This window comes from Heptranchias perlo, chromosome 9 (assembly GCF_035084215.1).
Source record: "Heptranchias perlo isolate sHepPer1 chromosome 9, sHepPer1.hap1, whole genome shotgun sequence".
Lineage (NCBI taxonomy): Eukaryota > Metazoa > Chordata > Chondrichthyes > Hexanchiformes > Hexanchidae > Heptranchias > Heptranchias perlo.
The window spans coordinates 35,056,560-35,084,370 of record NC_090333.1 but is presented as its reverse complement, the minus strand read 5'-3'; the positions used below and the strand labels follow the sequence as shown (position 1 = coordinate 35,084,370).

Here is a 27,811-nt window from a genome sequence, read left to right as displayed (position 1 = left end):
CCTGTGGTACCCCACTGGCCACAGGCTTCCAGTCACAAAAACAACCTTTGACCATCACCCTCTGCCTTCTGCCACTAAGCCAGTTTTGTATCCCTCCCTCCCCCAGTTTGTGTTTCTCTCTCTCTCTCTCTCTCTCTCCCTCCCTCCCCCAGTTTGTGTTGTTCTCTCTCTCCCTCCCTCCCTCCCCCAGTTTGTGTTGTTCTCTCTCTCTCTCCCTCCCTACCCCAGTTTGTGTTTCTCTCTCTCTCCCTCCCTCCCCCAGTTTGTGTTGTTCTCTCTCTCTCTCTCCCTCCCTCCCCCAGTTTGTGTTGTTCTCTCTCTCTCTCTCCCTCCCTCCCCCAGTTTGTGTTGTTCTCTCGCTCTCCCTCCCTACCCCAGTTTGTGTTTCTCTCTCTCTCCCTCCCTCCGCCAGTTTGTGTTTCTCTCGCTCTCGCTCTCGCTCTCGCTTTCGCTCTCGCCCTCTCCCTCCCTCCCTCCCTACCCCAGTTTGTGTTTCTCTCTCTCTCCCTCCCTCCCCCAGTTTGTGTTTCTCTCTCTCTCCCTCCCTCCCCCAGTTTGTGTTTCTCTCTCTCTCTCTCCCTCCCTCCCCCAGTTTGTGTTTCTCTCTCTCCCTCCCCCAGTTTGTGTTTCTCTCTCTCTCCATCCCCCAGTTTGTGTTTCTCTCTCTCCCTCCCCCAGTTTGTGTTTCTCTCTCTCCCTCCCCCAGTTTGTTTCTCTCTCTCTCCCTCCCCCAGTTTGTTTTTCTCTCTCTCTCTCTCTCTCTCCCCCTCCCTCCCCCAGTTTGTGTTTCTCTCTCTCTCCCCCTCCCTCCCCCAGTTTGTGTTTCTCTCTCTCTCTCTCTCCCTCCCCCAGTTTGTTTCTCTCTCCCTCCCTCCCCCAGTTTGTGTTGTTCGTTCTCTCTCTCTCTCTCTCCCTCCCTCCCCCAGTTTGTGTTGTTCGCTCTCTCTCTCTCCCTCCCCCTGTTTGTGTTTCTCTCTCTCCCTCCCTCCCCCACTTTGTGTTGTTCTCTCTCTCCCTCCCTCCCCCACTTTGTGTTGTTCTCTCTCCCTCCCCCAGTTTGTGTTGTTCTCTCTCCCTCCCTCCCGCAGTTTGTGTTGTTCTCTCTCCCTCCCCCAGTTTGTGTTGTTCTCTCTCTCGCTCCCTCCCCCAGTTTGTGTTGTTCTCTCTCTCTCTCTCTCTCTCTCTATCTCCCTCCCTCCCTCCCCCCCCTCCCCCAGTTTGTGGAGTCCAGGTAGAATGGTACCTGGACTCCAAGTATTAAATTATGAGGAGAGATTACACAAACTAGGGTTGTATTCCCTGGAATTTAGAAGATTACGGGGTGATTTGATTGAAGTTTTCAAGATATTAAGGCGAACTGATAGGGTAGATATGGTGAAACTATTTCCGCTGGTTGGGGAGTCTAGGACTAGCCTAAAAATTAGAGCCAGAACTTTCAGGAGTGAAGTTAGGAAACACTTCTACACGCAAAGGGTAGTAAAAGTTTGGAACTGTCTTCCGCAAATGGCAGTTGATGCTAGCTCAATTGTTAATTTTAAATCTGAGATTGATAGATTTTTGTTACCCAAAGATATTAAGGGATATGGGGCTAAGGCGGGCATATGGAGTTAGGTCACAGATCAGCCATGATCTCATTGAATGACAGAACAGGCACGAGGGGCTAAGTGGCCTACTCCTGCTCCTATATTCCTAATTGTGCTGGGGCGATGGAATTTGTCCGCCGGCTAATAAAGGGGAATAATCGGGCCCATGTCAAGGGGATGACCTGGCATTCCTCTGGGCTTCTCTCCTATAGTGCGTAGTGTCGCTCCTCTGCCTCAATTCCTGAAGGAGCATTTCACTGACCCCATTGGAGAATCAGGAGGCGCTGTCTGCCTCCTGCAGTCCTTACAAACATTACTTTTTATAATGAGATCGCTGTGTTCCAAGTTGGCCAAACCATGTTGCCTGCCCCTTTAAACTACTGCAAGCCCTTCAATGCTGCAGAACTTTCAATTCATTATATTACAAATCTAATATTGCTTTTTGTGATGTCTGGGATTTCAGAGAACTGAAAAGAGCTCACATGCAATCCTAAACACCACAACGTACCAAGAAATAACTTGCAGGTATTAAAAGCACAGTTGCATTGGCCTAAATTGCCATACTCTCTAAATGTTACAAAGGGAGATGCTGTACAGTTGCCCGTGTCTCCACTCTTCTCATGCTTTGCACCTTTAAACTGCTGGCAGTCTGGGAAGAGACGTTCTGTGTAGAATTCACCTGCAATGATTTCATGAATAGGGAATACTCTCGGCAGCTTACTGCCTTCTGTCGCATTGTCTCTTCCCCCGTTCCTCCTTGGGTAGTCTCCTATGTCAAGGACCTTCTGTGACTCTGCATACTGGACATCTAGGCGGTAATTTTAACCCCCAAGAACAAGTGGCAGTAAAAATAGTTGATTTTTGGAGTGGGACTGCATCCTGGTTCCAACGCGCCCACTTCCAGGTTTAACCAAGGCACATTTGGATGCACGCGCGCAACAGAAACCCGGAAGTCCCGCCCAAATTAAAACCGGCAAGCCGATACTTAAAGGGACAATGTATCTCATTGTGATAATTGAGGCCCTTAATTTTTTGTGTATTAGAAATGTCATACAAATCTAACCTTATCTGTTCGGGCTTTCCATCGCTTCTGATTCACATCAGGTGAAAGCAGGCGGGGAAGGTGAGTGCCTTTATTTCACTACCTGTGGGCCCGGAGGAGCAGGAATGCTTCATCCAGGCCCGACAAGTTCACCTGGTGCACCAGGGCCCCATGATCGGCCACTACCCCCCTGTCAATGCTGGACCCCTCCCTCCCCCCTCCCCCCCAACCCAATGCTGGACCCCCCTCCCCCCGATACGGAAACAACCCCCCCCCCCACCCCGTGACGGACCCCCCCCGATCTTCTCCCAGGCCTACCCGATGTTGTCCATGTCCTCCCACCCCCACCCCCCCGATTTCTTCCATGGCCCACGATCGATCTCTCCCTCCCCGACTCACGGCTCCTTTCCCTCCCGACGAGCAGTCAGTCTGTCAGGTGGGAAACCCAGCACCACAAATACTTACCTTTAATTGAATTGCGATTGCAGAATGCGACGCGCTCATTTGGTTTCCAGTTTCCCCACGTGAATATCTACTCCGAGCTAAAATCATGCCCCTACTCTCTGGCCTCTACCAATATCTATTCCTCTATAGCAAGTTGCTATCAGGCACATGTGAGTGAGGGACCCAGGGCGACTCGTCATGCTATTTTTTTTCTGCTTTTCTCTACTTGGCACCTCCTTATGTCTGCAAGGCAAGGCCTTGGAACCCCACTCCACTCATTTCTTATACCTGATGTTGAGATGCAAATACTGAGGGAATTCGACATGATGTATCTTTCTCAGAGCTGCTGCTGACCAGCCACTTGAAATCAATAAACACAGGAGTATCGAAAGGGAGCAATAAGTAGACAAATTGTTCTTTTCAAATAGATATAGTTTTAAACATACCGAGGTGGAGGAGGGGTGGCGGGGGGGGGGGACTTTCAATTGTTGGCTGCCCCGTTTTGCCCCTGAAAAATGGGCATAAGACAGAGGAAAATCTACTGGGGACCATGGACATCTATTTGCCCACCTGATTCAATTTTCAGGAAGGCTTTTAAATGGGTGGCCAGCAATCCTGCCCAAAACAGGTGGGCAGCTCTTTAAATATGTAAATCGGGCGGTCCTACACTGGTTGTAGCCTTCAATTGCAATTTTAACGAACAAACGGGCGGACCATGCACCATGCAAGTTCATCCCAGTTGTCTCGGGCATCAGCGGCCTGACCAGCAGTTGTTAAAGGGACCACCGGAGGCTGCTAAAGAAATGGTACATTTTGGGATTTTTAAAAAGATCTTTGTGGGGCCAGCAGGTGTTTTCGTTTACGTTTGATTTACGTTGTCCCAATAATACATCTTAATCAAATTTATTTCCACAAACTGTCATTTTATAATTTCCCTGAGTGGGACTACAGTTTTCAGGCTCAATGCTGGGTTTTACTTAAGTATCAGACCGGGGACTGAGAATTGGGCCATTGCTGTCATAAGAGACCAGATTTTTAAGAGTGAAGTTTCTGCTCGTGCGCTCATGACGCAGAGCCTTGCTCGCGGGGAGTCGCACTCACAGACAGTCCACGATTTTCTGTTCATTCGTTTTCATAGACAGAAAACCACGATCTGTGTGTGCGTGATTTCCTGATATGTACTCCAGGTGGATGAGGTTTCGTGCAAGTGGGTAACTTACCCTCTCGTTCCTTCAGTCAGGACTAGATTTATATTCAAATTTTAAGTCCTAAAGGTAAACGGCAGTGTTCTAAATCACAGCAGCACCCAGCCACTAAAATATCTCCCTTTCTATTATTTAGGATTATGTAGTAATTCAGATGAACAGTTCTCTTTTAACTTGCCTCCAATAAGGACTGTTTGATGTGCTTTGATTAAATCCTTATAACAGCAGAGGGTGCTCTTCAAATTTGTTGTATAGTTAATCCTCAGTGTGAAACCTGCCCTCAGAGGTCATTCTTTTGATTCATTGTGAGGCACATCTGTCTCTATTGCACATAAATGTAGCCGCAGGTTTCAAATCAAATGGCATGAGCATTGAAATACAGAGGATATATAAAATGGATTCACTCCACTATATTTTTCTTGTAGCTTGCACTGTGTTTTCTGCTCAATTAATGGTATGCTTAGTGACTTTTTTTTAATAAGCAGAATAAAAAGAATGAATGGAAAATGTTGTAACAATTTTTGGAGGTACAAGTGAAGTTAATGCAATGTGTCAGAAGGCATTGGGAACATTTAATGGTGAGGCAGAGCAAATACTGTGTACTTCAGCACTGGATGTAACTTTTGTGTCTTCCACTTCCGATGAGTTGGTCACGTTGTTTGAATTGTAAGACCAGTAAATTATTGAAAGCCTCAGACACTGGCACCAAAAATCCATGCCCCGTTTTGGCCCACCCTAAATATGACCATCAGTGTAGAAGGGACTGGGGCCAGGCTTTGGGACAGCCTACATGAGGAGTTCCCACTTTCCTGGACTTCAGTGGGATCCTTACAAAAAAGGGGGCCACTGGGAGCACCTTTAAGTTGTTTTTGGGGGTGGGGGTGGGGAGAGCCTGGCAATCTTCGGCTGGTCTTCCCAGCCTCCTCACTAACGGGTGTCTTAGATGCACCCCTAGTAGCACAGGTCCTCAACATTGGCAGCCTAATAAGGGATATTCCCCCCCCCCCACCACCATCACCACCAATCTTGGAAAGTTCTCCAAGGTCAGTAGCTGAGGTTCCCAGTAGATGCATATTTGGCAGATACACTGGGATATGCCCCATCATGGATTTTTGGGGCCATTATTTCTATTGTTAAATAATAAATGAGTACACTGCATTGATCTTATTCCCATCTGAATTGAACTTTATTCACTTTCTCTGAAAGGTGCAGAAAGCGAAACTCTCTACAGGCCTCCCCCTGGCTCACCTAGTGGCTTGGAGCTCAAGGAAGCTCTTGAAACTGGTAAGATACTAAGGATTCAAAAGCAACTAAAGATACTCCACCTTCATTTTCATTTGGGAAAGAATTGAACTGACATCCTCAATATTAGATGGATTTCTTTTCCTCTCCACCACCTCTCCTGCTAGGATACAGTTCCACAGGGGCTAAACACCCTTTGGTAACTTGTCCAAGTGGCTGTTATTCATGTAAGAGCCTAAGACGGTGAGTGTTGTAACCTGACATTCGCACTTGCCTACTTTACAGAGGGGTCACTTAATGATGATCAGGAGCAGAAACTCTGGTTGATTTTCTCCTGCATAGCCCTCCTGTAGCCAACAGTAGCACCTAAAATACCATCCTGGCTGACATCTTACTCAGCACAGAATGGGAATCAAGGCTGGAAACTTCCTGGTCTAAATGTTCAGTGATATGTTGGCTTTAAAACTGGTCCTTCACTGGGCCATTGAATGAATTTTTATTAGAATTTAATGTTTGTGTTTAAATTAGTTTTTCCACAATAAAAAGGCATAAAGATCCTGGTTATTATTGTCATGATGAAAGGCAAGGTCTTAATTTAGTATATTCACAGAGATCTATTTTTTCTTTTGATAAGCTGGGGTAGAATTTCCACAGGTCTTCTGCCGATCTCCCACAATGACTTCAGAGGAAATTGTAGAGAAACGGTGTAGGCGGCTGTTTGTACTGTTTCTCCAGGGTTTCCGCCAAAGTTATTCAGGAACTTGGGACAACCGCCATGGAAATTCAGGGCCGCGACATTTAACTAAACCCTGATATAGCCTAATTATTTATTACTATTCTTGTGTTTGGTAAATACTAATTTGTTCACACTGTTACTTATCATGCAAGGAATCTGACAGCTTGCTCTCTTACTAGATGCTTGTTTTGTAGATGTAGAGGAATGGTCTGCATTGATTGTCATTGTCTGTCTTGAATCTGAGCAAGGGGAGCAGACTGCAGCTGCAGGTTTCCAGCCAACTCACTTCTGCTAATCTGCAGAGAGTTGAGAGCCAACTGGGTGATGAATGCAATAGATTATAATTGTAAGACAACGAGTTAAAAAAAATACTCCTTTAAAAAAAGTTCCAAGTGCAGTTTGTAATTTGGCATTCATTTCTAATTAGAGGAGAATCAGAAGTGAGTCCATGAAAATGGCGGGTCATGGGTTCAAGTCTCAATCCAGGATATGATGACATAAATTAGGCTGACATTCCAATTCAGTGCTGACGGAGTGCTGTATTGTTGCAGGCACTGCCCTTCGGATGACACGTTAAACTGTTGGTGGACAGCTTGTTCTGGTGGTTCACATAGGTATTAAATATCATTGGAAGAGGGAGTTCATTTGGTGTTCAGGCCAACATGCCTCCCTCAATCAACACCACAAAAAATAAGTTAGCTGGTCATTCATTTCGTTGCAGTTTGTGGGATCTTGCTGTGTGCAAATTAGCTGCAACTGTGACTGCATTTCAAAAAATGCTTTATTGTATGTGAAACGCTTTGGGATTTTTCTGAAAGACATGAAACGGCATCATAAACATGTAAGTCTTTCTTTTCAAATGCTTGTAACACCGCATACTCAGCCTCACATGTACTAACACTTACCCTGCTGAAACCTCACAGACTTTACAATGTCATTCTCAGTTGGGAAGATGAGACAGGCTTTGGCATCATTGTCCTCAGTGCAGCAATTAGAGACCTCGGGGGTGATTTTAGGAGGCAATCGCGGGTGCTTGGGGGCAGGGGAGACTCCAAAAATCGAGGAAACCCCGTTCGGATTCAGAAGCCGGCTCCAACCAGCCGACTTCCGAGTTTCCCAGGGACCCACCTGTGTGTGTGCGGGCAACCCGAAACCGGAAGTCCCACCAGCAATTAAAGCCGGCGGGATGACAGTTAAAGAGCCAAATGTACTTCATCGAGGTACTTGAGGCACTTTACCTGTGACAGAGTAAGTGATTAGAAAGATTTTTAACTTACCTGGGCGGCTTGCCCACCACTTCTGATTCACACCTGGTGACGGGCCGGATCAAGGAGAAAGAAACTAGTAAATTAAATTAAAAAACCATAGACGGAGGTGAAAACACAAAATGAACCTACCTTTACACCCTACTCCAAAGTCCGATGTCTCCCTCTCTGATGTCCCACTCTTCACCCTTCCCGATCTCCCCCTCTTTCCCCCCCCCCCCCCCGGTCGTCCAGTACAGTGCCGGATGACGCCTTGCTCTCTCGCTTTCTCGGCCCCCCCCCCCCCTTGCATTGCAGCTCCTGTCAATCAGGCTAGCTGCCGGGTGCAAAACCCGGAGAGGACGTTAATCATCAGCAATCAACATGCAATCACGTCGGAAACGGTAAGTTTTATTCATACAGGTTTGCCACGCGCACCTTCACCCCCCCGCCAACCTGCCACCATTGCAAAATCGAGCCCCTCGTCCTCAGTTCTGCAATAGACGGGGGTGGGTGAAGGGGCTACAGAATCTGACCCGTTTGCATGGGGAGGATTTCAGAGCACTGGTGACAACTGGAAAAACAAGGACACTTGCACAATTCTTCAAAAAATGGTGCATTCACACCTTTCATCTTCTGGTTACAGAACGTCTGCACAGATTAGTGATGTCAAGACCATATTGCTGCCTATAAGAATGGGCTGACCATGCGCATGACAAGAAAGATGGAGCTGGTGTTTACATAGTGATTCTTGTCTTCTCTGGGGGCAGTAGTGTCACGTCATTTATATTACACTGCCACTGCAGTTAAGGCTGTCAGCTGCAGTGCTGCTATAGTATAACAAGGGAATAATGTCTTTTTCCTTTTGTTGTTGAAAGCTGAACTGTCTTCATGCAGATTTCCTTAGGTTAATAGGCCAATGAGAAAGTTGAAGGGCTCCCATCAGTGTGTTAATGTGGCTTCTGTCACAAATTGGGCAATTTGTGCTTTTTTACATATGATGCGAAAAAATAGCATCTGACTGTATTTTCTTCATTTAAAGGGGGGTTATTTGCCATTACAAGTGGAAGACTCATCCAATTAGTTAGTCTAAAGCCTCAAATGTAAATGTCAGGTGCTGGGTTTTGCAGTTGTTAACTGGATGGGATTCTGTAAATTGGCCTCTGCCATTAAATTCAGAATCAGGAATTGTTTATATAAATTTCATAATTTTGTAATATCAGCCAATAAAATGTTTTTGTTGCTTTGTGCCAATAATGCCTGGTCGCTATACTTGAAAGCAGGCAGATGGAATGTTCCAAATGGACCTGATGTGTAACCAGAGCTAAGGACAGAGGCCACGGAATTCTGGCTTGCGGGAGAGACTATGTCAGCAATTATGCGTTTGTGGGGCCAGGAACATCTGAAGGGACCAATGTCTCACTGGAGAAGTGCCTCGGCATAAATTCCATTTGGTTTCAGGGAAGTGCAAAGAAGCATCCGCTCTCCCAATGGTAGCCACATGCTAATATTGAAGTTAGCATGGGATGGCGTCAATCATCCTGAATCCTGGGACTTTCTCCTTCTCAACGGCCCTTGAGAATGTGTGCCACTGTTTGAAAGGTGCTTCTCTCAGGCTCCCCAACTCCAGGGCTGGAAAGGGGACAGGCTGGCTCTTTGTCATGGGCTTCATGGCAGCCTGGTCCTGCAAAAATGAAGGTTTCTGAAGGGAAGCTGATGGAGTGCTCCTCTGTGTTGCTTCCATGAGGTAAAGAAGCCTCAGATGCACACCAGCTTCTCCACTGCTATTGGGGACAGGATGCTGGTTATCATTAATCAGTAGAAGAGTGGCCCTCACAGAATCAGAGACATCCTTAAATTCCTGAGAGACAGCCAACTGAATACTCTTTTGTCTGATATTCTGCCCTGTATACTTTGTAATCCAGTTTATGTTGAGCTCTCCAGACAGTCCTTCAAGACCTGCAGTCCTTCATTCAAAGCTCACATTGAGTTGACTGACGTGCCTGGATCTGTCATGAAGCAGGGGAAGGTTAGCAGATGCTCCTGCAGTTGTCACTTTCTCCAGGCTGCCTTGCAATTTGGTTGAATGCCTCTCAGATGTTGGTGTACAGCAGGGCAGTGGACTCCACTGCTACCCCAACCATTTGCTCCCAACCTTGGGAAAGACCATGCAGAACCTCCATTTGTGTCTGAGGCTCCACTAGTATCCTTTCCTGCAGGGGTCCCTGACATTGTCATTCATTTGCTCTGCAGCCAAGAACTGTCATGTCAGGCCTCTGCTCAATTACATCAGGCTCCACTTCCACATCTGCATCCTTTGGCTTCCTTGCACTCTGTGTCTCACCACATGTCAATTCCTCATCCACACTATCTGTACATCCTTGAGCGAGTGCCTCTGGGCTGTTGAGTGCAAGGAAGAGAGTGATGGATGGGTGGGTTGCCAGTGTTGCCAGAGGTGTAGGGAACTATATGGTCTTGCTCTTCAGTTATCTTTTCTGCTGTATCCTGGCTTGCAACCTTGGAGGGAAAACATTACTGTTAATTTTGGTCTGCTTGAGTACCATTCCATCTTCATCAGCTATTTTGTGGATCTCTTAGGAGGAAAGTAGTAGCTGGTGAGGAGATTGAAGAATACATAACAGCATTGAATAAGGAAAGGTTTGCATCCTCAAGTACCCATTGACGACACAGTGACTCCCACATTTCCATCCCCATTTGGTAGGCCAGAGTTGAAGCTAATTATTAACTTCTTTTCCTCCTCTTGTGTTGTTAAATGTTGATGTTTGCAGTCCTCCTCCAGTGGCCTGACCTTCCTTGCCAATGTGTGCTGTCTTCTCCTGCAGGAGGAGTACATAGTGTTAATTGGCTGCTGCAGTCCCCAGATCTGCTTTTGTGGAATGTATAGTAGTGATGGTAAGTGTAAGGGAGCAGGGACCTAGGATGTGAGACTTCAGTGGGCTGGTATGCATTGTAGGGTGTGAGATATTCAACAGGAGTGCTACCAAGTGACCTTGCTTCAGGGACATGGAACCTGGTGCCACGTGATATCCTAAAAGCCAATGCTTGACAATTCATAGAATCATAGAAAGTTACGGCACAGAAGGAGGCTATTCGGCCCATTGTGTCCGTGCCGGTCGATAAAGAACTATCCAGCTTAATCCCACTTTCCAGCACTTGTTCCGTAGCCCTGTAGGTTACGGCATTTCAAGTGCACATCCATGTACTTTTTAAATGAGTTGAGGGTTTCTGCCTCTACCACTCTTTCAGGCAGTGAGTTCCAGACCCCCACCACCCACTGGGTGAAAAAATTTCTCCTCAGCTCCCCTCTAATCCTTCTGCCAAATACTTTAAATCTATGCTCCCTTGTTATTGACCCCTCTGCTAAGAGAAATAGGTCCTCCCTATCCACTCTATCTAGGCCCCTCATAATTTTATACACCTCAATTAAATCTCCCCTCAGCCTCTTTTGTTCCAAAGAAAACAACCCCAGCCTATCCAATCTTTTCCCATAGCTGAAATTTTCCAGCCTTGGCAACATCCTCGTAAATCTCCTCTGTACCCTCTCTAGTGCAATCACATCTTTCCTGTAATGTGGTGACCAGAAATGTACGCAGTACTCAAGCTGTGGCCTAACTAGCATTTTATACTGTTCTAGCATAACCTTCCTGCCCTTATATTCCGTGCCTCGGCTAATAAAGGAAAGTATCCCGTATGCCTTCTTAACCACCTTGTCTACCTGTCCTGCTACCTTCAGTGATCTGTGGACATGCACTCCAAGGTCCCTCTGTTCCTCTACACCTCTCAGTATCCTCCCATTTATTGTGTATTCCCTTGCTTTATTTGCCCTCCCCAATCACCTCACATTTCTCCAGATTGAATTCCATTTGCCACTTTTCTGCCCACCTGACCAGTCCATTGATATCTTCCTGCAGTTTACAGCTTTCCTCCTCACTATCAACCATGCAGCCAATTTTTGTATCATCTGCAAACTTCTTGATCAAGCCCCTTACATTCAAATCTAAATCATTTATATATACCACAAAAAGCAAGGGACCTAGAACTGAGCCCTGCGGAACCCCACTGGAAACAGCCTTCCAGACACAAAAACGCCCATCGACCATTACCCTTTGCTTCCTGCCGCTTAGCCAATTTTGGATCCAGCTTGCCACTTTCCCTTGGATCCCATGGGCTTTTACTTTTTTGACCAGTCTGCCATGAGGGACCATGTCAAAAGCCTTGCTAAAATCCATGTACACTACATCAAACACGTTGCCCTCATCGACCCTCCTTGTTACTGCCTCAAAAAATTCAATCAAGTTAGTCAGACATGACCTTCCCTTAATAAATCCTTGCTGACTGTCTTTGATTAACCAGTGCCTTTCTAAATGACAATTTATGCTCTCAGAATTGATTCCAATAATTTGCCCACCACCGAGGTTAGACTGACTGGCCTATAATTACTCGGTCTATCCCTTTCTCCCTTTTTAAATGACGGTACAACATTACTGGTCCTCCAATCCTCCGGCACCATGTCTTTAACCAGAGAGGATTGGAAAATGATGGTCAGAGCCTTTGCCATTTCCTCCCTTGCTTCTGTTAGCAGCCTGGGATACATTTCAGCCGGGCCTGGTGATTTATCTACTTTCAAAGATGCTAATCCCCTTAATACTTCCTCTCTCACTATGTTTATCCAATCCAATATTTCACACTCCTCCTCAACTCTAATCTCTGCGTCGTCCCCCTCTTTTGTGAAGACAGACGCAAAGTATTCATTAAGAACCATATCCACATCTTCCGCCTTCACATACAGGTTACCTTTTTGGTCTCTAATAGGCCCTACTCTTTCCTTAGTTATTCTCTTGCTGTTTATGTATTTACAAAACATCGTTTGGTTTTTCTTGATTTTACTTGCCAGTATTTTTTTCATGCCCTATCTTTGCTTTCCTAATTTCCTTTTTAATTTCACCCCTGCACTGTCTATACTCCTCTAGGCTTTTTGGAGTATTGAGCTCTTGGTATCTGACATAAGCTTCTCATTTCTGCCATATCTTACTCTGAATGCTCCTTGTCATCCAGGAGGCTCTTGATTTGACAGTCCCACCCTTTTTCTTTGTGGGAACATGTTTGTTCTGAACCCTCACTATCTCTCCCTTGAATGCCTCCCACTGCTCTGACACTAATTTACCTTCAAGTAGCTGTTTCCAGTCCACTTTTGCTAAATCACTTCTCAGTTTAGTAAAATTGGCCTTTCTCCAATTTAGAACTTTTACTCCTGCTCTATCTTTGTCCTTTTCCATAATTATGATAAATCTAACTGAATTATGATCACTACCAGCAAAATGCTCTCCCCCTGATATTCCTTCCAACTGCCCAGCTTCATTCCCTAAAACTAAATCTCTTGTTGGGCTTGCTACGTACTGGCTGAAAAAGTTCTCCTGAATGCAATTTAAGAATCCTGCGCCCTCTATATAGGTAAGCTATCGTACTGCCAGGTGTTTATCTGTGCCCTCGGCTCATCTGCCTTATTCACTAGACTCCTTGCATTGAAGTTTATACCATTAAGCACTGCCAAACTCTTTTGTTGTCTATTTTCTACCCTTTGTTTCCTCTGCCTTCCAAGCTCGCTTACTAATTTTTTATCTTCCATTTCCAGTTCTGCTTCTCTCCCTTCTGAATCTACATTCAGGTTCCCATCCCCCTGCCAAGTTAGTTTAAACCCTCCCCAATATCACTAGCAAACCTCCCCACGAGAATATTGGTCCCGGCCCTGTTGAGGTGCAACCCGTCGGGCCTGCACAGGTCCCACCTCCTCCAGAACCGGTCCCAATGCCCCAGGAATCTAAAGCCCTCCCTCCTGCACCATCTCTCCAGCCACGCATTCATCTGCTCTATCCTCCTATTCCTATACTCACTAGCGCGTGGCACTGGGAGTAATCCCGAGATTACTACCTTTGAGGTCCTGCTTATTCATTTCTTTCCTAGCTCCTTAAAATCTGCCTGTAGGACCTCATCTCTCTTTCTACCTATGTCGTTGGTACCGATAAGGACCACGACCTCTGGCTGCTCACCCTCCCCGTTCAGAATCTTCTGCAGCCGCTCAGCGACATCTTTGACCATGGCACCAGGGAGGCAACATACCATTCTGGAATCATGTCTGTGTCCGCAGGAACAGCTATCTGTTCCCCTAACTATTGAGTCCCCTTTCACTATTGCACTCCTGACCTTCCTCCTCTCACCCTGTACAGCTGAGCTACCCATGGTGCTGTTGACTTGGCTCTGGCTGCGCTCCCCAGAGGAACCCTCTCCCTTACCTGTAAATACCAGTTAGAGAGAAAGATGCACTCAGGGGACTCCTGCTGTACCTGCCTGGTCCTCCTTGTCTGTCTGGCGGTCACCCAGTCCCTCTCTGCCTGCACTCTCTTAAGCTGCGGGGTGACCACCTCCTGAAACGTGCTATCCAAGTCGCTCTCAGCCTCGTGCATGTACTGTAGTGACGCCAGCTGTCGCTCAAGCTCCGAAACCTGGAGCTCGAGCTCCTCCAGCTGACGACATTTCCTACACCTGTAGGAAGCGTCCTTGATTTAGGGATCAATAATCATCCAAATTGTGATAAATTGCATACTGGAATTTGCATAGGTATCTCACTATATCTTCAGTCTATTCAAATAGATATTACACACAGGCCAGAGGCTAAAACAACAAATCAAATTTATTATTTACAAAATCAGGTAGATAACAAAATATAGTGAATGAGACCAACACTGCCGTACAAGGTAACTGTGATTTATAACAGATAGTGCATCAGAGCACTCATCATCCCTTCTCCAGCAGTTAAAATAAACTATTGGAACTGCAACAGTCCATTGAAATGAAACAAAGCCCTCAGGACTGGCACAGTGAATGTTAACACTCCAGACATCACATGCCCCTTGGTAACAGAATGTTGTTTTGAGCTGTATCCTGCAAGTAGGGAGTTTTAAATTGAATATATATGTTTCTTCGACAGCACCTCCCAAACCCACGGCCCCTACCACCTAGAAGGACAAGGGCAGCAGGCAAATGGGAACAACACCACCTGCACAATCCCCTCCAAGTCACACACCATCCTTTTGACTGCATGGAGCCCATTAAATACAGAAATTGTGCCTGTATGCTGCTCCCATCCTAAATTTTCCAGGCTCTCATGGCATATCTGGCCCCTTCCTGGTGGGATTCCTGCCCTTGTGCTGCCAATGTAATTTATTGTGCTGCCAATACAGCATTTATTGCCCATCCCTAATTGCCCTGCTCTCATGCTGGTCTGGGGCCTCTCACTGTCACTCTTTATCCCCACTCCGGGCTCTCTGCTCTCGCCGCTGCTCTCATGCTGGTCCGGGGCCTCTCACTGTCGCTCTTTATCCCCACTCCGGGCTCTCTGCTCTCGCCGCTGCTCTCATGCTGGTCTGGGGCCTCTCACTGTCGCTCTTTATCCCCGCTCCGAGCGCTCTGCTCTCGCTGCTGCTCTTGCGCTAGTCTAGGGAATACCAAATTGCTTCTCTATGATGTAGTTATCTGTCCTGTAATACATCTAAAAACACCCAAACCTTTGATGACCTAGTGAGGTTATAAAACTTCTTCCCAGACTACAAGGGGGTTTTTGGGGTTATAGAGGTCCCACTCACAGCTGCAGTCTCTTCCTTCTACATGGCTTGTACTGTTACTTGTGATGGCCTCTTCACTGACACTCCATCAGTGGCATCCTTCCATTCTCTAATATGGGCCAGCAGCACTCCCACAACAGCCTCAGAGAAGTTTCCTTCTATAGCACCAACCATTTCAGAACCTCTCCCGATAGCTTGCTCAGCCTTTTGACTGCATTGTGCCCATATGCTGCTCCCATCCTAAATTTTCCAGGCTCTCATGGCATATCTGGCCCCTTCCTGGTGGGATTCCTGCCCTTGTGCTGCCAATATAATTTAAATTAGACGACCCCAGAATTCCTGACAGTCAGCCTCCTCCAAATTCAGCACGTGTGAGTCCTAACCACTGCACTTAGTCCACTGCATTGGCGACCCAGAAATGTGCTTTTTAATAACATAATAAAGGTTCATAATGGGGATCTTTGAATTATTTTGTGTGTTACATATTTTACTGTTAGCTTCATGTGAACTTCATCTGGTTAAACATTCAGGCAATGCAACTTTAATGTAACCATGGTGTTGTTTGTGGAGATTTTTATTCAGATTAATTTTGAATCTCATCATGGAGGGAGCCAGGGTATTAATCTGGTCCATGTCTGCAGATTCTTTAGCTTTTGCTGAAGAGTACAGGAAGTATTTTTTTATATTTGTTCATGGGATATGGGCATTGCTGGCAAGGCCAGCATTTATTGTCCATCCCTAATTAACCTTGAGAAGGTGGTGGTGAGCCGCCTTCTTGAACCGCTGCAGTCCGTGTGGTGAAGGTTCTCCCACAGTGCTGTTAGGAAGGGAGTTCCAGGATTTTGACCCAGCGATGATGAAGGAACGGTGATATATTTCCAAATCAGGATGGTGTGTGACTTGGAGGAGAAAGTGCAGGTGGTGTTGTTCCCATGTGCCTGCTGCCCTTGTCCTTCTAGGTGGTAGGGGCCGTGGGTTTGGGAGGTGCTGTCGAAGAAACATATATATTCAATGTAAAACTCCCTACCTGCAGGATACAGCTCAAAACAACATTCTGTTACCAAGGGGCATGTGACGTCTGGAGTGTTAACATTCACTGTGCCAGTCCTGAGGGCTTTGTTTCATTTCAATGGACTGTTGCAGTTCCAATAGTTTATTTTAACTGCTGGAGAAGGGATGATGAGTGCTCTGATGCACTATCTGTTATAAATCACAGTTACCTTGTACGCCAGTGTTGGTCTCATTCACTATATTTTGTTATCTGCCTGATTTTGTAAATAATAAATTTGATTTGTTGTTTTAGCCTCTGGCCTGTGTGTAATATCTATTTGAATAGACTGAAGATATAGTGAGATACCTACGCAAATTCCAATATGCAATTTATCACAATTTGGATGATTATTGATCCCTAAATCCATGCACTCTGCAGGGCAGTGAATGAAGAGATGCGGTTTTCAGATTATAAGGGACACAGTCACCAAACCAAACCTTAGCAAGTTGACATCTGAGAACTTTGGTAGTTCTGTATAGAATGGGGTAACAATGGGAGTGGCACAAGGATTCCGCTGGCTGGAGCTTCAATGCAGTCCTCTCTGAAATGGTAAGTCACAGGGTCAAGTCAGGCGATTTGCCCATCTCTGTTGTGCCATCACGAGGTGCAGCACTAAGTGAAGGCGAGGACCACCTATAGATGGGTAAGATGGTGAAACAGAACAAGTGTCTTCCTGGGCTGCAGCAGCCAGTTACAGAGCAGCAGAGAGAGATAGAAGAGGGAAAGTGGTGAAGGCATTTTACAAATCAAGCAAAAACAAAGATTGCATTGGCAATAGAAGATGTTATCTGGAGGAAGGGGTACATTATGGTACATAAATTGGACCAATATGGCATCGGATGTGTTTCTGACACTATTCTGGTGCGGAGGTTGGCCCCCTAAATTGGACCTCTGCACCCATTTGGAAAATGGGCGCAACAAGGTCCAATTTATCTCCCAGTATGTAGATCTTCATCTTTCTCTCCCTGCATCTAAAGTATAAGCCAGCTTGTATATGGGAGTTCTGAAAGTGTAGAACAATGACACATAATTTTAGATGTTGGGTTGCACCAGAGAGATATTTCTGAGTCAATTTTTTTTAAAAAAATTGCTTTGAAATTGGGAATTATTTTGTGATCTTGTGTGTTTTCTGTCACTCGTCAAGATTCCTTAAAAATTGGTTTTGCAGATGTTGTGTGGCCAAAATGATAGTGGGTGTTTTGAAATGCTCGGAGGAGCAGGCAGCACTCGAGAGTTAAAAAGCTATAAATCTCTTGCAAAGTCTTGAGAGGGGAGTGGAGGTCAGTGAAAGGGAATGCAGTGTCAATTCATTTTGAAATTACAGACTTTGTTGGCCTACAGCGAGTGATAGTTTGGTCTGTTTCCAAGTTGTATCTCGTTCCTTTTGATCTGCTCTGTCAACTCCAGGTCAGTTTCATAAACTCTAAATCAGCAAATTACTGATCTGTGTACCTAGGATAATACAGGAGCAGGACTGTCAGTAACTAAGTGCATTACTGCAATAAAATACGGACTGCTTCTAAAGGGAAAATGATCTGAATTAACTTGTAGGTTTTATCAGAGCATTAACAAAGTGGCAGTTCAATCTAAAATCACGATGTAGCTTATATCTCACACCATGACTTAACAACCCACCCCCCAGTTTAGTATTCATTAATGTGCAGGAGTTTACTCTGCAATGTTTGTTTTTCTTTATTCTTATGTGGATCCAATAACTAAATTGAATGCTAATGTCTACCACTAGGGGGTGCTGTTTTATCAGAGTCATGCCCATCTTTGATCACCTTCTACCATGATCCATATTGAGTCTCGGTTTCCCAGTAAAGCTTGATTGTATAATAATTAAAATGATTTCACTTTCCATTAGTGTTATAATAATAAGTTCCTTTCCAGGAAATGTTTCGAAGGCTGTGACTTTATATGTTAAAAAGATCTTTATAATGATGGCTTGGGCAAGGCACTGGTAAGAGGCCACATCCCTGGAACTGAGTGCCTTTTCTAGCACGAGTCGGCACCTTCAGGAGAGGCGGGCAGAAACCTCTGGGGATTTTTAAAATGATTTTTACTTGCTTATTATTGAATTTTTAAAATGTCCTTTTCCAATAGTATTTGTTTATTAAATGAGCATTATATTATGAATGCAACCTAACTGGGATTGCTCAGAAACTAAATCTACTATTTTTCAAGAACTTGATGAATACATACATTATTGCTGAGTAATGGGATTCCAGTGCTACTGGTACTGTAGGGCAGGGATGAGGTTAATCAAATCGTTGTATTTTTAAAAGTTTTTAAACAGAGACTCTTCAGGCAGAGTCTAGACATCAAATTACTAAAGTTGTTGTTTTAGTGATTTTAATTATGACATAAAGTCTGCTTAAGAATCGTCTAGCTGGCATGCACAACAAATAACAGCACAAACTACCAGAGTCCTCCACAACCCACCGATAATTGCTCACAGATTGTCAAACTTCTGCATATGGTACATTGAAAGAATAATATCTGTTCTACTGCGTAAAGCACTAAAACATGGTTGGGGCATTTTTCCTGGGTTTAGTGCCTGAAAATGGGTGTTAATCATTTGCCCCTGTTTTGCACCTGAACAGCACTGCATCTGAATTTCCTGTATGGCTTTTGCGGGGGGCTGTACCTGAAAGGGGCGCACCAATGTATATTGCATGCAAATGAGTGTCAGAAATCTGTGTACTCAGATTTCCAGCTGTAATGCTGGGTTCAGTTCAGGGGCAAACTGCTCCCAGAATAACCTGGCACTATAGCTTCCAGATCTGCCATGTAGGTGCTATCTGTCGCAAAGGGACAGGCTGCTTTTGTCAGGAAAGGTCTTTAGATTTGGCTTTTTGAATTAAAAAATGAGTTTTCAGCTTCAGAAATGCTGCAGAATTCTGTGACTCTCCCAAAGTGCTTCACAGCCAATAAATTACTGGGGGATCTTGCCTGTACGTCTTCGAATAGTGCCATGGGATCACCTGTCAAAGTTTCTATTTCAATGCATGTTGTTGCTTTCTCTTTAATGACAGGAGTGTTAAACAATTATTCTGCTGCTAAGGTGAAGCTAAGCTCCTTGAAGGCTACAAGGTCTAATTTTTGCAAAGTAACTGCAGGCTTAGGTCAGTCAAAGTTTTAATTGATGTTTGGTCAGGGAGCTTTGCAGTTTTAGGCTGCAGCTCAGAAATACCCAGTATTTTAAGATTGTTTTGCCTCTGTAACAAAATGTGGTATCTGGAGAGTAGTGTATATAAAACAGTTACAAGTGTAGATAGCAAGATGTTAGTCATTCCAATTAAATGTTTCCTATGTAGATTTGTAATTTAACAATTAATAGTCAAGATACAAACCTTTTTTTCTGATTCTTTTTTAAAGACAAAAATTGTATGCTGGAGTACACATTAGTGCAGTTGTACATTTCTTAACAAAGCATTTATGAGATACGTTGATCACATAGTTGTGCATATTCCAATTCAATGTTTTGCACACTTTGGAATCAGGAGGAGTCTTTTAAAGACTAATGTTAATATTTCTTTCCTGCATTTTTTCTGGAAGTAGGACTGAGTGCAGTGCCAGATCTAAAACGATTCCAATAGACACCAAATATAAATATTTCCCCAAATCACAATCTTAATCCAGTTGAGACCACAGTTTTGATTGTACATAGAATTTACAGCACGGAAACAGGCCATTCGGCCCAACTGGTCTATGCAGGTGTTTATGTTCCACACTTTACTTCATCTAACCCAATCAGCATATCCTTCTATTCCTTTCTCCCTCATGTACTTAGCTACCTTCCCCTTAAATGCATCCATGCTATTCGCCTCCAAATGTGCGGTCTCATACCATACTAAAGTAATCTGGATCAGGACCTATTTAGTTACTGAGAGTTCGGTAGCTCTAGGGCTGTAGTACCGCTGGGTGCTAGCTGGTGGTGCTGTTGTATATAAGGCCCTTGGTGTCGCTCAGTCAATGAATGATGGGATTGCCGCCTTTATTGCAGCTTTATTTTCACTTTTAGTGTTGGAATCATGGAAGTTGAGCATTTTGAAAACAGGGAGAAGCAGCATTGTGGAGATTGGGACTAATCAGGGAGTTGTCAGCGGTAACACATGCACATTAAAATAAGCAGATTCAACTTCCTGCACAAGGAGAATTAAACCTTCATGATCTGGCCACAGAGTGAAAATAATTGATGATCTAAACAGTTATCACTGTGATTGGAAGTAAAACTACTCTACAGGTATTAATTCATACTGTTTTGGGGCGGTGCAGCTCTCGGTACACTTGGAGTTTTGGTAGACTGGAGTTTGTCCCTGCCAAGATCCTGCTGTATTTATCCCTTTAAAATGCTGCTGAGTTTGTAGTTTGTGTCTATGGCCACTGTCATTCTGCAGTCCGGTGCTCTGTGTCTATAAATCAAGGCATGAGGTTAGATGCTGAGGTGATGAATGCAATGGAGACCCTATTATGTTTGTCACTGTATCACCCACCCCCTGGAAATGCAGGCAGGCTGCAAGTGGGTGGGAATGCATAGCTGCAATTCCTTTAATCCACCCACATTGTAAATGATTAACTAAGCACAGTTTCAGGAGCGATGCTCCATTTTTATTATTTGTGCCAAAAATATCATTTGCTGACGTAGCTTTATTGCAGATTGTGGAATGCCATTATAGGGCCCACTAGGAAATGCTTGAATGTTGATGTGAGGTGGCATTGTTTATCTGTCAGGCAGTTAACTTATGAAGACAATTGGAATCTTGGTGGAGCAGCAACTGGGATAAGGAGATGAGGCTGTGAAGCACATTTCTGATTGGGACTAAGGGGACAACTACACACCAGTATGACAAATATCTATAGGAAAAAAGGGGGATACTTTTTTAAAAAATATCCGTGGTTGCATCTATGGAATACTGTCAGAAAAAGATGCCCAGGACTGGCCTCGTTAAACTCAGCCCATTGCAGGTTATGCAGGTAACGGCTAGGAATCTGTATACAGAAGTCAGACACAATTCACTTTGGCCCTGAAATTATACCTTGTGATTGCAGCGGATGAACACAATGTAATTCCTGTCTTTGCTATTTTAGTGGACGCATTAACCTGTTTAAAACAAATGGGGTTATCGCCTCCTCTAATATTGGAGGGAGAGGCATTCCAGATGAATGCATTTAATTATCTTACCATCTAATTTCAGAGTCTTTGAATTTTATGGATCACACTTTTTAACTTAAAAAAAAATCCAGAAGACATTTAACCGTTTGTCCAAAATGAAATACAAAGATGAGGCCAAGGTCTGCATCTGTCTGCCAGGCTTGAAATATAACAGGGCTTCCTAGGTCAGTTAGCCATTAGCAATGGTAGATGCTCGACTTTTTAGAATTCTAACTAGATTTCAGGGACTGTCAATCATGATTGATTTTTGGGGAAAAAACTGAAATGTCCACAGATGCATGTGCATTCACCCTTCTAACCAGCTGGCAAGTGTAAAATCAGGATAATTGGTGTCTAATTCTTGAATCCCAAACTTTAAATTGTTCTATTTGTTAAGGGACTATAATGTGTAATATGTATTGTGTGGGTGAGACCTCCCTCTCCTCCCTTTCACAATCCACATGTTCCGGGAATGTAAAGAAGAGCTTTGTTATTTAGACACTGATTCATTGGGACCTTTCTTCTAATGGAACAAATCTGGCAGCAGATTTTTCTGGGAAATTCACATTCGGCAGTAGCATCTGATGCTGCATTTCTGTCACAGCGTTTGTCACAAGAGGCAGCCCCGACTCCAGTGACTGAGCTGTAATATCAATGAAGCAGCGCCGGTATCTCTGACAACACAGAGGACGACCATAAGAGATCTTTCATTTTGTCCATGCAGCTGGAGGCGAATTTGAACAGACACTGTGTTACTCTTGATTTTGTAGGCCACTGCCAGGCGCTCCTCAAGCACCCCTAATGAAGCCAGCAATGATCCCACGCCCACAACATCAAGGAAGACCAGCTCTTTGAAACTTAGTCACAATGATGATTGGAGCAAATGTGAAGACTCAATCTTACGCGTACTGTTATTTCTCCATGCTGCCAGTCCTTTGAAATTCCCCCGAAATGTAAACAGGAAAGATTTCAGAGTACTAGGATTCTAGCACATTATCAAAATATTTCTGTAGAAACAGTTCCACAATATAATTGTACCATAAATGAACTAACTGAACAATCTTAGAGCATTTTTGATTATCTCGAGAATATTATTGTTATTTTTTTTTGTGCCTTCACACTTTTTCCTTTAAGAATAGTGTGAAGTACATTATGGATTTGCAGGATAATTAAACAGTCTGAAAGGCCGCGACGTGAACGCTCCTTCCAGGACCATTTTTATATCAACCGACGGGGTGGTTAATCCTATACGGCAGGAGGGTTTTATGGGCTCCAACAACACATACAATGTGTGGGGGGGCACCCACACGCACCGGACTCAAGTGTCCCACTGGATGTCAACCCAGAAGTTAGAGGCACAGCTCCGGTCTCCGTTCACCGGGATTGTCTAGAGTGGGACTTGAACCCTACAGCTTCTTGATTTAGAGGCAAAAATGCTACCACTAAGTCAAAGGTTCGCTCCAGAGAATATTATAAATGACGCATTTAGTTGATGCATGTTGGTCTCATTCAGTTTTATATTCATCTACAACAATTGAAAGTAAAGATTGGGTGAATGCAGTCCACTAAAACTTAATCATGGACAATCAGACATGACTGAGGAGATCCTCGTAAGATGTTCTAATATCTGATTGATCTCTTTTGGGATACTGCTTGATCCCAGACTGAGATTCTTTCCCCACATCTGCTCCATTACCAAGAGTGTTTTATTCCAGCTTTGCAGCATTGGCCAACTCCATCCCTACCTCTCCCCACCACTGCCAAAACTTTTATCATTGCCTTTATCACCTTGAGGCTCGATTTCTCTAGGACTCTCCTAGCTGGTTTGTTCACATCTACCCTTCACGAATTATAACTTGCAAGAAATCCCCAAGTTTCCATCATCTCTGTCCTTGTTAAACTTCACTACTTCCCTGTGCTTTAGCACATTGATTTTAGGATCCTCCCAAGGCCTCGCCCCAACCTAACTCACAGATTTCTGCCAGCCCCTCATGCACCATATGCTCTCCCCACATCATTCTATTTGATAACCCACTTCCTACCCTGTGCTATTGACAACTGCTTTTTCAGCCATTCTGCCCATACCCTCTGGAACTCCCATCCGAAATCCTTCTGCTATGTTACCTTTGCCCCACTTTCAAAGAATTCCTAAAACCCCTCCTCTCTAAGCATGCTTCTGGACCCGCTTGTAACTCCTTTCCTGCTTTTCTCCTTTTCCCCTTCTACTCTGCACCCAGTTTTTACTCCATTCTGTAAAGTGTTATGAGACTTTTTTTGTACACGAGGAGCTCTGTATGGATCGAAATTGTGTGTCAAAGATGGTACAAAGTTCTCTGCTCCTGTGTGAACCCGGGTAGGGTTTTTTCAAAGCTGCAAAGTAGTAGAAGTGCATCAAACTGTAGCAGAAACAACAACCAAGTGGTTAAAATGTACCGTGCCACCACTGTACAGAGGAATAAGGAGGGACAAGTCGATTGATCCAGTAATGCCCAGTCGCTTCTACTGAACCGTATTTATGCCTATCGTGCATAAGTAGAGTCCAGCAGAAGCAATAGGGCATTACTGAATATTCAACATTATTAATATATTTTCCCTTATGTACAGTAGAAATAAACTATCATGCCATCAATCACTCCATAAACTTCTCATTGCATCATTGCAGTATCTTTTCTATCATTAACTTAAACTGTATTGTACACTTCACCACAGACACCTGTCAGTAGAACTGCTGTAGTTATGAGCAATACATGTACCTCATTTGTGCAGACAGCTATCAGCAGTGAAGTGTGGAATACATTCTCCGGAGAGGCAGACAGCGAGTAGACAATTTAGAATTCTTGCGTGAATTGTGGGTGAACCATGAGTAACTTGAGGCCTCCTGGTACTGTAAGAGAAAGCGTATAAAATTCAAGCCTCGAGGGGGAAGGCAACTTCTAGACACAACACCCAGTTTCTAAGTCTTTTTTAACATTTTTGTATGCTTGAGTTGTTTTATTAAAAATGTCTATACTCGCTTCACGGTACTTCGAATTATACTTTTGTCCAATAAAATCGTCTTTTCAAATAAAACTGATAAGTAGGCATTCAGATACACCTTTTAATTATATTCAGCATGTAATCCTGACCCTACTTGAAAAGGTTACAGTTTCTCACCAGGTTGGAGGTAATGGATTAATGTTGGGAATCCATTGCTGATCAAGGTCAGTATTTTCACCTTGTGGGCAAGTATTCTGAGTAGTAACCATTTTCTTCAGACCTCGGGCAAGAGTTCAGGAGTAGCTGGTTGGGGCAAGGAGGGGGCTGATATGCTTTCAACATCATCATAGTTATCAACAAAAATGCAATTTGAATTTCATCTCTATTTTCAGGAACAATCAAAATTATTTTATATTTAGTCATACTTATGTGTTGTGCTTTTCTTTACAATTACCATCAATGCAGCTTCAAATTGCATTCAAAGGCTGACTTTAAGTGAGTGAATGTGAATACAGTGAATGTTTTACTATGACATCATCAAAAAGCACATAATGATAAATGATGCACCACTTTAGATATAATTGATGTAGCTGCCAACAATGCTAACATACATACACTATTACAACAACACTGCCTTATGAAGCATTTAGGCCTCACTCTAATGCGGCACTGCACCGACGTGCTTTATTAACTCACTGGCACATCTATGGGACATCATGCAATAAAAAAGCACATTTACTATAGAACGATAGAATGGCACGACCAGGGTGGGACAGGAATGATGAGGCATTAAACAAATGGAGTCATTGAATGTATGTTTCACTACAAAAACACAAAATTGTATTTTTGGCTTATTTTTGGCAGTAGATCAGTTGAGTTCATTCAGGTCAGCAACAGAAACTTTCCACGCTTGCTAAATACAGACATCCAGAGTTTATATTGGCTAAATAATGACACAAGATGCTGTTTTGAGACCATGATTCAATGGCAGATTACATCCATGTCATTATTTAAACTGGGTGATTAATATATGTCATTACGAAACTACTAACCTCTCCTTTGCTGATCATGGAAGAGCAGTATCTTTTTCCGGTGTCTTTTTGGCAAAGTTGTAGGGACTAAATTTAGTGACTGCATTACTTACATAATGCTACCCCACTTACACATTACTATCAAGCAAAGCATGCTTGTTCTGCCTATCCAGATCACTTATTCTTTGAATGATAGAAGTGATTTAAGATTTAATAACTACACGTAGAAAGACAAAATTAATATCCTTTATATTTTAAGGTTGAATGCCTAAGTTAGAGAAATGCATAGACTCCCCCCACCCCCAATAGTTAATTGAATTAAATAGGTTGTTGTGTTTTCTTCACCCTTCACTCAATTTTCTCCTCCCTTCTCTCCATCCCTGACTGCACTGATTGTTGGTGGGGTGCAGTTCCACTGGTGTTGGCAGCCTCCCATACTTTGCCCATGTGGCCCTTCTTCAAGCATGAGCTTAGACAGGGAGTGTCGGCAGGATGTTCTATGGTGGGAGCATCAGGGCTGAGTCCAATCCTGCCCTCACTGGAAGTTCACGGCAGCTGAGTTTTTCTGCCTTCCTAGGTCAGGGTGCAGAGGTCACTTGTGGGGTCCCTTCTGTTTCCCTGCCTGAGGTCAGCTAACTCAGCACAGAGAGACAATCAAACCTGGGATCATCCTGATCCTGTATGGCTCAGTATCACTCCAGCTGGTGCATTTGCTGTTTGGGGAACTGACTTATTTTTATTTTATAACAACTCAATAATTGGCTGTAGCAATAGTGGACCAACTTCTACCTGCACCACAGTATGTGGAGATGCCGGTGACAGTATGACAGCGAGGGACGAGGAAGTGAACTTGAATTAATTTGAATGATTAAAGAATAAGAATTTCTCCATGTTGCAAAGAATGAGCCTGAGCTCCAACTTTATGGTGGGTAAACACCAACATGGACTGGTTGGCCAGAGCAGCCTGTTTCCATGTTGTAATTTCTATATAAATTTAGAAGATCTGCAGCAATGTGAATTTTGCCATTTTCCACTCCAGCTGCCTTTGTGGTTTATTTTAAACTGCCAATCTAATGGCCATTTGTAAGAAATTACAGGCAGTCCGCATCCACTCAGAAATTAGTTGCCTAGTACATTTCATAGGCAGTAGAGCTTCATCCAAAGCACTAAAGGTGAAAGAAAGGTACGCTGCTCCACTGTGCCATACAGTCTCGTAAAGTGAATTATTTAATCTTATTTTTATATTAGTCCATTAGAGGGTTAAACCATAGGATGCATAAAAAAACTTGAATAATGTTTGCTGCAAACTTACAAAGAAAGTAAATGAATTCTACAACTGAATTGTGAGGCAATTTGAGGAGTAAACTGGCACAAAGGGAGCATTAGATTGGGGCATAGCAAGCTATTCAGGGGACTTGTTTTCCCCATGGAAACACTGTCTAGTAATTCCACAGAGTCCTGGCACTTTCCAGACACAGACACACACACATATTAGATATGCAAGATTAGGGTATTGATTACAACTGATAATTAAACCCACAATAATGGAGTTAATGTAACAGCAGTACAGTGGAGAAACAATAAAGGTGTGGTGTTCAGGTGCATTTATTACTCCAGGGTACATAATAGTATCCAGCTTTCTGTGAATGCTAAACAACTCAGGGCCAAGGTTGTTATCCCAGATATATAGTAAAACCAGCTGTATCTCATTTGGGGGGCAGATCCACAGACAACTAAATTAAATGATGTTAGAACGGAATGGAATTTGGGTGGAGGCAAGTGGACTGAACCAATAATTTGTCCTCTTATTGTGATGCTGTTGCAAGAATGAAATGCATTATGTTTCAACACAATAGGTCCCTTAATTCTATGCCATTATCAATTGAAAGGAGAATAATCCTGTAAGAGCAGCCAGGGAACAGAGAAGAAAACGCTCAGTCTTGAAAATGAATAGGAAGAGGAGAAATGGGTCAAAAGGTCACTCGCTGAATAGGGCTGTAGATGAGATTTTGATAAATGCGTGAGACAACATCATTAAAAGGCAATGTCCACCTTCATCTTGCTTTGTAATATTCATATGGATTGATTACTCATGAACTATAGAATCTTTTTAATTTTACCAGCATTTGCATGGATAGAAATAAACAAAAGGATAATTAAGTTAATGCTGATTCTTCCAATTTGAATGATTTTTAAAACAGGACATTTGTTTAGTGAATTAAACCCCTTGAACATTGCACAAAATGACATCATAAGATGGTTACCCTGGACAAATGCAGCTAGTTTAGTATTTTGTACCATTACAGAGATTCAGACCATGACAACATTTTCATCAAACAATATTTTGGACAATTTCTGGAGTGTGAGCTTCACAAAAGATTGTAAACAATTTTACAACACCAAGTTATAGTCCAGCAATTTTATTTTAAATTCACAAGCTTTCGGAGGCTACCTCCTTC

The 27,811-nt window shown here is 43.7% G+C and overlaps 1 protein-coding gene across 2 annotated transcripts in view; it reads left to right on the top strand.

Moving 5' to 3' along the window:
- pik3r3b (phosphoinositide-3-kinase, regulatory subunit 3b (gamma)) overlaps window positions 1-27,811 on the top strand; it is a 542,585-nt gene that overhangs the window by 189,370 nt on the left and 325,404 nt on the right. For both annotated transcript variants that reach the window (XM_067990165.1, XM_067990166.1), the window contains one exon: window positions 5,481-5,558. In XM_067990165.1, coding sequence (XP_067846266.1) covers window positions 5,481-5,558 — 78 coding nt within the window. The remainder of the gene's footprint in view (window positions 1-5,480; window positions 5,559-27,811) is intronic.